A 13,974-nucleotide genomic window follows, 5' to 3' on the forward strand; every position below is an offset into this window, starting at 1 on the left:
TCTCCTTCTCCTTCTCCTTCTCCTTCTCCTTCTTCTTCTTCTTCTTTTTAATTTAAAGTATATGAGTGTTTCATCTGCATGTTTGTCGGTGTGCCACATGTGTGCCTGGTACCCTCAGAGGCCAGAAGAAGGCATAGGATCTAATGAGAGTAGATACAAACAAGTGTGAACCATCATGTGGGTGCTGGGAATCAAACCTGGGTGTTCTTAACTGCTGAGCCTTTTCCAGCCCTTTGTTGGTTGGAGACAGGTTCTCACTGTACAGCCATGGCTGGCCTGGATTCAACTGTGTAGACCAGACTGGCCTGAACTATGTAGACTAGGCTGGTCTGGAAACTCAACAGAGATCCACCTGCTTCTGCTCCTAGAGTTCTGGGATTAAAGGTGTGTGCACCATACCCGGCTTCATTTAGATAAACACACATACACACATGTGTACTTCTTAATCTAAGTATATATGACCACCTAGATTTGTATCCACAAAGATTCACAACATGCAATTAAAGATACAGATACAGCAGTGGTGGCGCACAGTGGTGGCTCACGCCTTTAATCCCAGCACTCGGGAGGCAGAGGCAGATGGATCTCTGTGAGTTCGAGGCCAGCCTGGTCTACAGAGTGAGATCCAGGAAAGGCACAAAGCTACACGGAGAGACCCTGCCTTGAAAAACTGGAAAAAAAAAAACAAAAAAGATACAGATACTTTTCATGTTTCATATTGCTTTTGGTTGGTTGTTTTGAGACAGGGTCTCTCTATGCAGTCTTGGCTGTCTGGAGGGAGCTATGTAGATCAGGTTGGCCTCGAACTCACAGAGATCCACATGCCTCAGTGTCCTGAGTGCACGCCTGGCTCATGGCACATTTTTCACCTAGCGAATTGGCTAAGATCAAGCCTCCTATTTTCCTTCAGTTCTTACTTGTCTGAGAAGAAATCTTATCTCAAGAGTGACTCTGAACACCCATTTGAAAACAGTAAATCACAAAGGCCATTTGCTATTTGTTGTAGTTACTGCAGGCCAGAGCAGACGGTCATTTCCAGGAGAGAACGCTGCCTGCTGCCTTCCGTGTGTGGTACAGCCTCTGGCGATGGCACCAGCAGGGGCGAGTCCTTTACACAAGAGCAGTGCGTTTTCACAGGTGTGTTGTGCACTCAGTCCGTCTGTCTGGGACAGACGGCCCTGATCTGCCCCTGCTAACTGTAGGCCTTGGCTTTGCTTTACTGCTTCCCCAGCTCCCAGCCCTGGTTCCTCTGGGTTTCAGTAATGAGGGCCTTTTGATCTCATGTAGCAGGACAAATCAGCCAGTGCTTCCCCTGGGGAGACTTTCGTCCATCTTTATTGCAAGTGCTTTCAAAACAGCGCATGTTTATGCCTCTGCTCTTGGTTCATGAGCTCTGCGAGTTTCCTGTGAGTGTTGTGAGGAGAGCCTTGAGGGAGCTTCACGTCCCCGATCTCCTAAAACACTGTGCTCCTGTTGTGTAAGACAGTCTTTTGAAGTGTTCCAACAGTGGTTCTCAACATGTGTGTGGGTCAGGGGTTGCTCAAGACCATCGGAAAACACAGACATTCACATTACGATTCCTAACAGTAGCAAAATCACAGTTAGAAGTAGCAACAAAAATCGTTTTGTGGTTGGGATCACCACAACAGGAGGCGCTGTACTAAGGATGGCAGCATTAGGAAGGCTGAGAACCACGGCTCTAGAGGCAGTCCTGCAGAGTTAAAAAGGTCTCGGAGCTGAGTGCTATCTCTTTAGCTCCCAGGGAGCCAAGCTCGCTCGGAGCCATTTCACCAACCAGCCTCTCAGAATTCTGTTTGTCTCTCCTTGTGAATGCTTGACTTCTAGTCAGTTTCTCTCCTTTGCTTGTGTTTAGGGAGACATTGGAGAAGCAAGTATTTGCTATCTGGAGGCAGAAGATGTCTCAACATCAAGAAACCCGCTTGGCCGAGAGGATGGTGGGTAGCTCTCCTTGTGTGGGTTCTTGGGCGGGGGATCTGGTTTGTTTGTTTGTTTTTTGTTTGTGTATTTGTTTGTCTTTCGAGACAGGGTTTCTCTGTAGCTTTGCGCATTTCCTGAAACTTGCTTTGTAGACCAGGCTGGCCTCGAACTCACAGAGATCCGCCTACCTTTGCCTCCCGAGTGCTGGGATTACAGGCATGCACCACCACCGCCCAGCTTTGGGATCTGTTTTAAGCTCTGGTCCTGGGCTGCTCTTCAGGAAGTTGCCGCAACTCCAGCCCACCCTGCCAGGCTCCGGCCTGGGGCTGCTGAGCCCGGGAGGGTCTGGACGTTGATGCTGGCTCAGTTCATAGGCAGCTGCTGGGGGAGCATTTCTTTTGCTGGTCCGGGATTCCTTTAGCCTCTGATCTGCTCTCCTGGACTGTTTCCTCCCACCCTGCCTCAGGCTATCCTGCAGGCAGAGCAGCAGCTTCTGCGGAGGTCCTGGTCCTTGTGGCAGCAGCAGGCAGCAGCGCGTCACCGAGAGCGGGAGTGGCGCACCATGGCCTGCGCCCACCGGCACAGCAGGCTGCTCAGGAAGGCTTTCTGCATCTGGAGGGAAAGAGCCCGAGGATTTAGGAGAGAGTGAGCAGCCTTCTCCTCCAGCCCCCGCCCACCCCCAGCGTTGGCAGCAGCTTCAGGTGCCCCCCTTAGTGCCGTGTCCCAGAAGTTCAGCCTGAAGCAGGGACAGCAACCTGAGATCCATCATTGTGCTCTCACGCTCAGAAGCTACACCCTGCCTCCTGCCGGGGACCCTGTAAAGTGACGGTCAGTGGTGGCACAGAAACCAATGAGCCCATTTTCGGGTGACTGACCACTGGCTAGTGGGCAGGTTGTGGCAGTTTTTACCAGACCACAAGGCTACAATGGGGAGTGCTTGCAGCCCCTGTGCCTAAGGCAGAGATGTCTAGCCCAGAAGCCATGAGGTTGCAAAATTTTGAATCTCTAGGCCTTTCCTGGGAGAAGCTTAGGTCTTTAGACAGCTCTTCCCTCCCAGAGCTCAGTGAGGAAGAGGATGGGGTTGCAAAGGGAGTCCCGAGGCCCCTTGTGGTCTAGACCCTGCTGAGCTTCTGTTTGCCCACAGGAGGATGGGCAGGGCACAGGCTGCACACTTCCACTCAGCACGGCTCCTGCATTGGGCCTGGAGCATGTGGAGGGAGGTAAGGCTTCGGCGTGGGCACACCTTGAGTGTGGCTTTTGGACAGGTGGGGGCTGTTTGTCTGCATGACTCAGCAGAAAGATGGGCTCCTCCACAGTACCTCTGGTCAAAGGCAGCAGTGAGGGATTGGCTCAAGCTTGTTTCTAGTCCTTTCTGTCTGGCTGCTCTTATCTGAATTTACTATAAAGAGCCTGGTCTGCTGAGGGTGTAATGGTGAAGCCAACCCCTGTCCAGCATTTCCTGTTGGGTTCTTGCTTGTTTGAGACCCCCGCCCCCCAGGAGGTCTGTATTTATAGATGAGACTGAGGCGCAATAAGTGTTGTCACCTTATGAGCCAATCCCTCCGACACCCCCCCACCCTGGCCTGCCCAGCCCCGGCCCATAGTACCCACTCTTTCCTGTGCCCAGTGCCTGGCCCTGAGGATGGAGGAGCAGCAGAAGCTGAGGCGTGCGGCTCTTCACAGTCGGCACACCCTGCTTCACGGGGCCCTGCAAATGTGGCTGGTAGGAGCCAGCTCTTTGTTCCAGGTCTCCTTGCTTTGGGGTGGGGAGGTTTTTGGAGGTATTCTTTGTTCATGTACCCTCCCAGAGGGATCTGGCAAGGCTCAAACAGCAGGTACCCCAAAAAGTGCTGCCTGGGGTACCAGCCTTCCTGGAAAGCTAGTTTCTGTATCAGAGTCCAGGAGTTGGGCCTTGTGGGACGTTACAGTGGGAACGGGTACTGGCCTTGGAATTGGGGGGCTTCCAGCCTCTCCCCACTCTATTTGCTCTGGGCATGGTAGCCGCTGTGGTGAATGCACCTCTCAGGCTGACTTGTGCAGAGAGAAGGGTGGGCCCAAGGGTGGTCTCCCATCCTTCTCATCCCCACAGGTTTACCAGGACAGGGTGAGGAGTGTTCTACAGGAGGTGGCAGCCAGGGAGAGACGGCACAACAGGCAGTTGCTGTGGTGAGTCTCTGAGCGCCTTAGGTCCTGGGCTGAGGAAAAGACTCCTGAGTCAGAGGTGGCTGAGTAGGAGCAGTTTTGCCTCAGGTCATGCAGATAACGGGCCTCAGTGCCTAGCAGTGCTCAGGTGTGGAGTTCTGGCTTACCTCAGCCTGTCCTGATCCCCTACCATGTGCAGGGTAACGTTGGAAGGCAGCTCCCCCTGAGACATCTCACCAGAGGCCCACATGGACCCCGCTTGTCCTGTTCCTCCCTGCTTTACCCCTAACGTTTTATACCTCTCGAGGCATTATTTCATCTCCTCCTGCCTGGGGTCTGCAGTCTGTCAGTTCTCAGACAGTCCCTTCCGGCTGCCCCCCAGAGTCATCCTCCATAGAGGTTTCCCAGATCTCGGGGACCCGCAAAGACCACCATGAAGACCTAATCCCGTATGTAAAAGCAAAGAGCCATTATATCAAGCCCAAGCGATGAGAGCAGAGTCCTGAGCCCAGGTGGGGTAGGGTTTTTATCATAGCAGAGGTTGGGGTGAGGGGATTTCCAGGGTTCAGGACCCTTATTGGCTGACATTTGTCCCAGGGTGTCTTGGTGAAAGGGAAGTAGGTATGTGCTAGGCTCAGGGACATCTGGCAGTCTTATCTAGTCTTATTTAACAGTTGGAGTGTTTGGGGTACTCCCCTAGATGCTGGCCCATCCCTTGGTGTTAGCTTATGGCTTTCCCTGGATCCAGGTGTTGCCTGCTAGTAAGCCTGTCAAAGCAGCTATGCTTGGGCCTCTAAGCCTGTAATGGCAGCTGTGTGGTCAAGCTGTTTTGGGCCCCCTCCCACAAGAGGACCATCTGTACCTCTTACCACTCAAGGGTACTCAAGGCCCATTTCTATTCCTCCTAATCCAAATTCTGAACCCACACTTTTCCAGTTGGACGACCCTGTTCTATCCCCTCTGTATTTGTTCAGCACATGCTGTTCTGGCTGAGTGTGGGCCATGGGCCTTGTGGACTTTTATTTGTTTATTTTTTTATTAAATATGTTTATTTATTAAATTTTTTTTTCCAATTTACATACCAACCCCAGTTCCTCCTCACCTCCCTCCCAATCTGCCCCCATCCACTCCTCAGAGTGGGTGAGGCCTCCCATGGTAGTGAACAAACTCTGGCATACCAAGTTGAAGGAGAGCCTAGCCCCTCTCCATTGTATCAAGGCTGAGCAAGATATATCCCACCACAGGGAATGGGCTCCAAAAAGCCAGTTCATGCATCTGGAATAAGTCCTGGTCCTGCTGCCAGGGACCCCACAAACAGATCTAGTCACATAGCTGTCACCCACATTCAGCGGGCCTAGTTCGGTCCCGTGTAGGTTCCTGAGCTGTCAGTCAAGATGGGCCTTGTGGACTTTAACACTGTCTCCTCTGAAGTCCCACAGTGCATCATCCAGTCCCTCAGATAGACCAGAATGAGAAGCAAGCCTCTGGCAAGTAGGCACTAGAGTTTATGTGCCTCTTATCTCCTTGTGAATCACCTGAATTGTTACTATCTGCTTACAGCTGTTTTCTCTTTATCACATAACTCCTAAGACTCAGTGCTGGCCTGGTGTACTGCTGGCCGCCTGGTCCCACCTAGTACCTGGCACAGAGCAGACACTGAGCATCTGTTGCTGGGTGTAGACAAGGGTGTGAGCCTGAGGGACAGTGGAACAGGTGCTTTGAGGCAAAGTCCTTACTCAGGAGTTGGGAGAAGTAAGGTGATTCACAGAAGACACCAGACCTGCAGACTGGGGTCACTGCCCTCACCTGGCCCATGTCTTTACAGGTGGGCATTACATCGTTGGAGGGAAAACACTATGGCCCGTTTGGATATGGCCAAAAAAACCTCCCAAGCAAGAGCCCACTACAGCAGGACTCTGTGCTCCAAGGTGAGATACAAACTGGTCACCAGGAAGCTTGGGGATCACATTCCAGCCAGCATGTGGTATTGGCACTTAATAAGGAACTCCCAGAGTAGGTAACCATCTTGCACACATACACATCTGTAGGCATTTTTGTTATACTGGATGAGGAATCACTGTTCTTTAAAATGAAAATGGTGTGGGCTGGAGAGATGGCTCAGCGGTTAAGAGCACCAGCTGCTCTTCCAGAGGTCCAGAGGTCCAGAGGTCCTGAGTTCAAATCCCAGTAACCACATGGTGGCTCACAACCATCTGTAATGAGATCTGGTGCCCTCTTCTGGCCTGCAGGGACACATGCAGGCAGAATACTGTATACATAATAAATAAATAAATCTAAAAAAGAAAAAAATGAAAATGGTGTCATAGAGAAAGCAAAGTAGTTCTTACCAGAACCAGCATTTCACATCCATGTGCAACACTAAACTTAGATAAAGCCTGGAGATAAATCATTGAGATTCAGTGTCCTTTTGGAAGAGTGCCAGATCTTACTCACTGGCTCATAGATTGCATGGCTTGGAGGCTTGCTAGAAAGCTTGGTCATCATTGTTTGAAATGACCCCAAACCACCTCGTTTCCTTGGCTGAGGTGGATGTATGGAAATACCCTTCAGGCCCCATGCTGTGGAGAGCATGGAGGGGGACATAATACAAGGAGGTGGTTCAGACAGAAACAGTAGCAGAGGCGGGCCCTGGGTCATGGCTGTTCTGAAGAAAGCAGGTTCCTGGGAGCTCTTGAGTGGCATAGGTCTACCTGCTGGTAACCGTGTAGTTCCCTGGGGAGGCAGTAGCTGCATTTGGTGAAGGCTGACCTCTTCTCAGAACTGCTAGAGACAGCCTGGGTGTTCCCTGCCTTGGGAGGAGATGCTCAGATCTGGTTGGGTTTAATGCTCCAAAGAGAGAGGCCACTTAACTGGGAATGGGAATCATGATTGTGAAGGAGGAAACCATGCTTCATCTGGCTCCCTGACTTCTTTAAATGTGTTGAGTGGTGCTAGGGAGAGGGTGCCATGCTTAAAAGTACATGCTGTGCAAGCACGAGGACCTGAGTTCAAATCCCAAGCTCCCCAATAAAAGTTGAGTATGACTGTGTGTGTGTGTGTGTGTGTGTGTGTGTGTGTGTGTGTGTGTGTGTCTGTGTGTGTGTCTGTGTCTGTGTGTCTGTGTCTGTAGCCACTGTCCTGGAGTTGGAGGAAAAATAAGAGGATCCTGAGACCTTATTGTCGAGATAGTCTAGCCAAAATAGGGAGCTTCAGCCCAGAGACCCTGTCTTAGGGGAATGACACAAAATATGTGGAGGAAGACATTGGATTTGTGGGCCCTCTGCACCCATACACATGTACATAAACAAATATATGTACAACACCCCTCCACACACACAGGGTTTTGGGTTTTGTTTTGAGTAGGGTCTTACTATGTAGTCCTGGCTGGCCTAGAACTCACTTTGTAGACCAAGCAGGCCTCAGACTCAGAGATCCACTTGTCTTTGCTTCCCAAGTTGTGGGGTTAAAGGGGTGTACGCTAGCACGCCCCGACCCACAAAGGGTTTTGTTACTGGCTTCCAGTGTAAGAAAGAATTAATATAATGTATACCAAATGATAACAGGATTATTTTATGATCTGTGTAACAACTTCCCTTGTGGTACAGTACGAAGTTTAAATCCTCCTGATAGGAAAGTCCAAGTGTCTGAGATGTCAGGCTTCCTGTGAGGGACCTGAAGCCCCACCCCAGGCCTGTGTGGCTGTCTGTGAGAGCCAAATGTTAACTCCTCAGTCTTACCTCACTAGGACCCACCAATGTGGGTGTGTGTCCCTGACCTCAGAACATGAAATGATCACCTCTCTTTCCCTACCTGTCCATAGGTCCTGGTGCAGTGGCAGGAGGTTACATCAGTGCAGATATATTACCGAGAAAAGGAGGCAGCTGCCCTCGGGGAGGCCCGGAAAGCTCTGAACAGGGGTAAGAGAGGCCTGTGGGAACACACAGTCCGGGAAGAGTTTGAACACGGGCCTTCCCAAGGTTCCATGGGCTCCGTCTGTGTATGCTGGTTCCCTGACACTCCCGTGACTAGGAGGCATGTCCCTTTGTGTCCTTGTTTAGCTCACATTTGGACACTCACGTTGTTGGTAGCTGATATTTCTAGGAGACAGTCACACAGCAAACTCCCTGATCATCTGGTTCTTAGAATCTTTTCTCCTCCTCTTCCAAAATGTTCTGGTGTTGCACAAATCCTAATTGGTCTCATTAAAAACTCAGAGCCTGGGGTTGGGGATTTAGCTCAGTGGTAGAGCGCTTGCCTAGCAAGCTCAAGGCCCTGGGTTCGGTCCTCAGCTCTGAAAAACAAGCAAACATACAAACAAAAAACAAAACCTCAGAGCCAGATATTGGGGGTAAATGCTAAAAGATCAGAGAGACAAAGGAACAAGCCATAGCTGCCTCTCACTTCACCAACTCCTCAGCCAAAAAGGCTGAACTCCTGCCTCCTCCCGCCCTTTATTCCTCTCTCCGCCCAGCCTATCACTTCCTGTCTCCACCTCCCAAGTGCTGCCTCCCAAGTGCTGGAATAAAGGTGTGTGCCACCGCTGCCCAACCTCTATGGCTAACTAGTGGCTTAGCCCTGCCTCTGATCTTCAGGCAAGCTTTATTTGTTAGAGCATACACAAAATTTCACCACATTCCAGAGTCTTAGATGTATCACTTGGGACTGGGCTCCATACTCTGCATTTTACTTGGTTGTGTTTTCTGTAATGATCTCCATCTGTTGCAAGAAGTTTCCTTGATGAAGTGTGAGACCCTTTTTTTTTTTTTTTTTTTTCCGAGACAGGGTTTCTCTGTAGCTTTGGAGACTGTCCTGGAACTTGCTTTGTAGACCAGGCTGTCCTCGAACTCACAGAGATCCACCTGCCTCTGCCTCCCGAGTGCTGGGATTACAGGTGTGCGCCACCACCGCCCAGTGACCCTTTACTTTTTAAGGAAAAAAAAAAACAAAACAGGCCAAAGGTCACATCAGCTGGAGTCTGTCTTCAGAGGGCGCCCACTACTTCAGTAGGTTTTTCCGTCTATGAAATGAGGCTGTAGTACTTTCGTGTTGAAATTGTTACTAGGGATGGAATAGTTGTAGCTGGGGAGATAGGTACACTTAAAACAGTATCCGAGACATGGTAAAGTGGCTGGGTCTCCAGCTCATGACCACTGCCTTCTCTGACGGAATGGATCCAGAAGTACCTCCTGTATCAGGCATCCCCAGGCCCTAGGAGGCCTACACAGTAGGCCCAGAGAGTCCACATGGCCAGAAGATGGTTTTATCACGGCCCTAGTCATATCTCAGGCTCACTTGACTTCACTCTCCGAGCTTTACTTCCTGCTTCCTAAGATGAGGCTGTACCCTGTCTGAGCCTGGGCTCCAGTAGGAAATTCCCTTTTGGGACTGCGGGTCTCCTTCCACATAGCTGCCAGCCCTTGATGTGGCTCTGTGGGGCCTGGCACACCTTCAGTGACTGTGCACAGGTGTGCAACATCTGGACAGCGCGTGGGGATGCAGCAGCAAGAAGTTTTGGTTCCAGTTCCCAGAGTGCAGAGATGACCTGACCTGGCTTTACCCAGTGGCCATGGATCCTGTGGATGTCATCTCTCATAACCTCTCCAACCGTCTAGCCCTTCCCTGCTACGAAGTCACCTAGGAATGACAATCCTGTACTGTTCGTTACCAGCGTTTTCCATCTGCTTCAGGTCGTCTCCGTAACTGCTTTCAGCATTGGTGGTTCTGCAGCCAGAGGGTGGCCCAGCAGAGAGTCCAGCTGCAGCGGGCAGCTCAGCATCACCGCCAGCAGCTGCTGCTCGAAGGGATGGCTCGGTGGAAGGCATACCATTTGGAGTGTGTCAGGACAAAGGTGAGGCAGCTCTGCAGGAGTCGGGGGCATCCTGGGGAGGGTCTCCAGACACAACTATAGGCGGCTAGAGTGCATGCTGGTGCTTTAGCTTCTGTGGGAACAAGGCTGCAGGAGCCATTCTGGGCAGTTCCTGAGGTAGGGATGGCCACCCTGAGAATCACGTCTACGCCAGGAGAAGGTGGCTTACACGAGAAATCTGGTTTCCCTGACCCCTGGCTTTTCAGATCTGGGGAAACTATGGAGCCCTTCCAACCCGGCACCTGTCTAGGAGCCTTCGGCACAGGAGCCTTCGGCATCCTGAACAGCTCTTGGCAGGAGGCTATCTTCTTGGGTGGAGCCTCACCATGTGGCTGCCCCAGTGGCTGGGGCTAGAGTCTTGACTCCTGGGCATTTGCTCTCTCCCAGCTTCTGCAGAGGCAAGGTACCCAGCTCCTGGCACAGAGACTCAGTCGGGCCTGCTTCAGCCAGTGGAGGAAGCAGGTAGGAGGAATCTGCAACATTTCTCTCCTACTGACTCAGAGACCTCAGCCCTCTCAGCCCCACTCTACTTCAGTCTTTAATGCTGTCGTCACACACCATTCACGCACAGCTTCATTCACACACCATTTGTAGAAGGCCAGTCTCTTCCATTCAGTTTTTCTTACATTGTCATCTTAAACACACTGGAATAATACCCCCAAATTAATTTGAAATGATTATTTTTTCCAGAGCTGAGGACCGAACCCAGGGTCTTGCGCTTGCTAGGCAAGTGCTCTACCACTGAGCTAAATCCCCAACCCCTGAAATGAATTTTAAGTCTTTGTTGAGGTCTTGATTAAAAAAAAAACCCAGACAGTCACATACATTCTGCTCAGCAACACTCTTGCCCTAGGCTGGGAGCCTCTCAGCGCTGCTCCGGCCCCATAGCATTCCTCTGTGAACCCTATTGGCTGCTTCCGGTCACCCCTTCTGATTGCTCTTTACAGTCCATAGACCCTGAACATACTCATAGCTCAAGGCCAGGATGAAGCCGGGCCTGAACCCCTCCCAGTAGGAGGGTAGATGCTTTAGCTAGCGACTGGTGAGCGGGGAGTGACCACGGCCATTGTTGCCTGTGCATTCCTCTGAATAACCATCCTCTGGCCGACAGCTGGCAGCCAGGAAGCAAGAGCAGTGGAGTACCGCCCGGGCCCTGTGGTTCTGGGCCTTCTCACTACAGGCAAAGGTAATGTTCTACAGCTCCCTGGTTACTCCTGCCCTCAGGGCAGCTCTGTGGGCTGGGGCATTCGAGCCAAATGGAAGGCTGAGCCTCATCTCTTGCCCGCTCTTCTACAAGGTGTGGACTGCATGGCTGGGCTTCGTACTGGAGAGGAGGAGGAAGAAGGCCCGGCTGGAGCAGGCTGTGCAGGTCTACCACCAGCAGCTGCTGCAGGAGGGGGCCACACGGCTTCTGCGCTTTGCAGCCGGTGTGAAGGCCTCCCGACAGCACCTCCAGGCCCAGCAGCAGGTCCAGGTAAGCCCGGGCTGCTGGTGAGGAGCTGGCAGGGCAGGGCAGGGCAGGAACTGATGAGAAGGTGTGTTGCAGGCAGCCCACAGCCTCCACTGCGCAGTCCGCCACTGTGCTGAGCTCTGGAAAAGGAAGGCGCTTGGTCCAGGCAGGGCGTCTCAGCCACCGGCACCCGTCACATTCAGCAGGAGAGTGACATTTAAGGATTCCTTTCTCTCTGGAGTTGCTGCTGAGGCTGAGGATGCCACCCTGGAGAACAAGAAGTTGCAAGCTCCTCCATCTCAGGGCATCCTGGGCAGCTTGGCAGTAGCTGCTGGGGAGCCCCGCCTCCTAGAGCTGTGAGTGGCCTGTGCCTCCCTCTGCCTCTAGTCCTAGAGCTGAAACGGGGAGTATACATGAGGGACAAACAGCCCTCCCTGAGAAGGGCAAGATGGGATTGCCACAGCCTCGTCACATCAGAGCTGCTCAGAGGCCTCACCCCGTCAGGCTTCCTTCCCGGGGTACTGGGGAGGCAGTGGAATTTACCAACTTTTTGAGTCATCAGAAATGAGACTGTTGTCCCTTCCCTGTGACATCTGCTTCTCCCTGCTCTATGATACTCAACAGGCGGTCAGGCCCTCGGGCCTTGCCTCAGGCTTGCCGTCTCCCTCCTTCCCTGTCAGAAGCCCCAATTTTTGTGGGTACCTGTTCTTTCCCCCACCTCCTTGGATGGCTTCTCGCAGCCCTCTGCATACCACCCTTGCTGAGGCGGCTGCCATTCCCAGAGTAACCAGCACTGAGTCTCAGAACTCATGGTGGGTAGAGTACCGGGCCACCATCCCTGCTCTGTCCCTTCATTCCTAATCTAGGCAGAACTCTGAATGCCTCAGAGGCTGCTCCCTTCTGATATGGACAGGGCATTGTATTGTCAGCTTGCTGTGCAGGCCAAAAGAAAGAGGGGCAGTTCTAGCACCTGAGGATCAGGTTGACTGTAAGGGTTACGTCAAGTTGTCTGGGCTCAGGCCTACCCCATGCACAGCGGCCCTCAGCCAGAGCCTTGCTTTGCCTGGCCTTCTGTCTGCCTCTAAAATGGCAAGGATTGAACCTTAGAGAGATCTCAGGTCCATCACCCTGCAGACCTTGTCAGTCCAAGAACAGACTCTCTCTCTGCAGCAGTGAGGCCCGCTCATCACGGAAACAGCCACGACGTCCATCCTTCCTGCTGGAACATTTGCACAGCCTGAAGTCCCCAGGCTGGTGCCCCATCGGGGAGCAGCAGTAAGTGGTTGTTGAGTCCCCAGAGGCACTGGAAATTTATCTGGGTTCTATATTTGTTGGCTGTGTGGCCTCTTTAATCCAGAGAAAGGTTCCAAAGAGTGACCAGCTCCTGCCTTCCTTCCGCTCAGGTTGGAGAAGCCTCTGGAAAAGGGTCAAAGCATGGCTCCAGCAGGAGGCCCTTCCCTGATGAGGCCCTTCCTACCTGTGGTTCTGCCGAATGCCCCTGGTTCAAAGCTGCCCCCTCCAGCAAGTCCAGGCCTGGATCTGTTGCCTCCTTCCTCCTTCATGCCCCGTGGGGTGGGAGACACCACCCTGGTGAGTCCTCCACTGGACCTGTCATTGGCTGTCCTCCAGAGTCCTTCCTCCATCCCTTGTTAGGATTCTTTCTTGGTCACTCGACAAACTTGGGTGCCCTGCACACCAGGCCTAAACACAGCGGTGGCCAGTCTCTTAACACCCCAGCCCTTGAGAAATGTCCTGTGGTGGGACCACCAGAGAACCTTACAGCAGACTCCCAGCAAGGCCTCTGGTCTGGGGGACAGGTGGGCTGTGGGAGCTTGAGTAGGAAGACATGAGGGGCTGTTCCAGGGCACCCCATCTGGCCTGGAGCATGAACTCAGCACAAGAGGGCAGCCAGGAAGACACGCTAGTGCTCTGATGTAGCTCCTCACCGTGGGGGACAGTCGGTTGGGGACGTGAGGCAGGACTTGCTGTGGTAGCTGTGGAGAGGGAAGAAAAGGAATCCAGGAACTCTTAGGGAAGAATTCTTTGACTAAAAGCAAACGGGTGGGGCCCTCTTTATCAGGTGGGAGAGAGAGCACTCAGTTGGTCTCCAAGGCTGTGAGTGTCTACAGTGCAGGGCAAAGGTGTCAGCTCAAGAGCACAGAGGACAGAAGGTCCGGGCACAGGTGGCCAGGCTGTGAGAGCACACGGGTGAGCTCCTGGAACAGGTAGCAGGACTGAGTCAGCTCCTAAGAAGTCCTGCTGCCTGGGGAGGGAGGGTGGAGACAGGAAGGAGGCAGTTTCTGTGATGATGGCTGGTAACAGAAGCGACACACCTAATCCCAGCACTTAGAGGCAGGATGGAAAGCTCACAGTCAGCCGGGCTACATAGCAAGACTCATCTGTGTCAGTAAATAAGGAAACAAACTTAAAAAATGGTGGCATGCATACTCTCCTCAGAAGACTTGGGGCGCAGGAGTGTTGTGTCGGAACTACCCTTCTCCACTGAGGCCGAGCTTAGCTTGCTAACTGAGCATAGTGGGGTGAAAGGCTGGGGAAGGGCAGAAACTGTCTGTTCCTG

General features: G+C 52.4%; 1 protein-coding gene across 6 annotated transcripts in view; it reads left to right on the forward strand.

Moving 5' to 3' along the window:
- Positions 1-13,974, forward strand: part of Sfi1 (SFI1 centrin binding protein) — a 59,320-nt gene that overhangs the window by 40,515 nt on the left and 4,831 nt on the right. For 3 of the 6 annotated variants that reach the window (XM_036200284.1, XM_036200282.1, XM_036200281.1), the window contains 14 exons: positions 1,007-1,137; positions 1,874-1,955; positions 2,405-2,583; positions 3,083-3,158; positions 4,028-4,104; positions 5,906-6,008; positions 7,901-7,997; positions 9,768-9,928; positions 10,334-10,408; positions 11,058-11,132; positions 11,244-11,420; positions 11,493-11,752; positions 12,567-12,671; positions 12,800-12,986. In XM_036200284.1, coding sequence (XP_036056177.1) covers positions 1,007-1,137; positions 1,874-1,955; positions 2,405-2,583; positions 3,083-3,158; positions 4,028-4,104; positions 5,906-6,008; positions 7,901-7,997; positions 9,768-9,928; positions 10,334-10,408; positions 11,058-11,132; positions 11,244-11,420; positions 11,493-11,752; positions 12,567-12,671; positions 12,800-12,986 — 1,785 coding nt within the window. Of the gene's footprint in view, positions 1-1,006; positions 1,138-1,873; positions 1,956-2,404; positions 2,584-3,082; positions 3,159-3,565; positions 3,662-4,027; positions 4,105-5,905; positions 6,009-7,900; positions 7,998-9,767; positions 9,929-10,333; positions 10,409-11,057; positions 11,133-11,243; positions 11,421-11,492; positions 11,753-12,566; positions 12,672-12,799; positions 12,987-13,974 lie in introns of all 6 variants that reach the window. The other 3 variants (XM_036200285.1, XM_036200279.1, XM_036200280.1) reach the window with 2 other exon arrangements.

This window comes from Onychomys torridus, chromosome 10 (assembly GCF_903995425.1).
Source record: "Onychomys torridus chromosome 10, mOncTor1.1, whole genome shotgun sequence".
Taxonomy (NCBI): domain Eukaryota; kingdom Metazoa; phylum Chordata; class Mammalia; order Rodentia; family Cricetidae; genus Onychomys; species Onychomys torridus.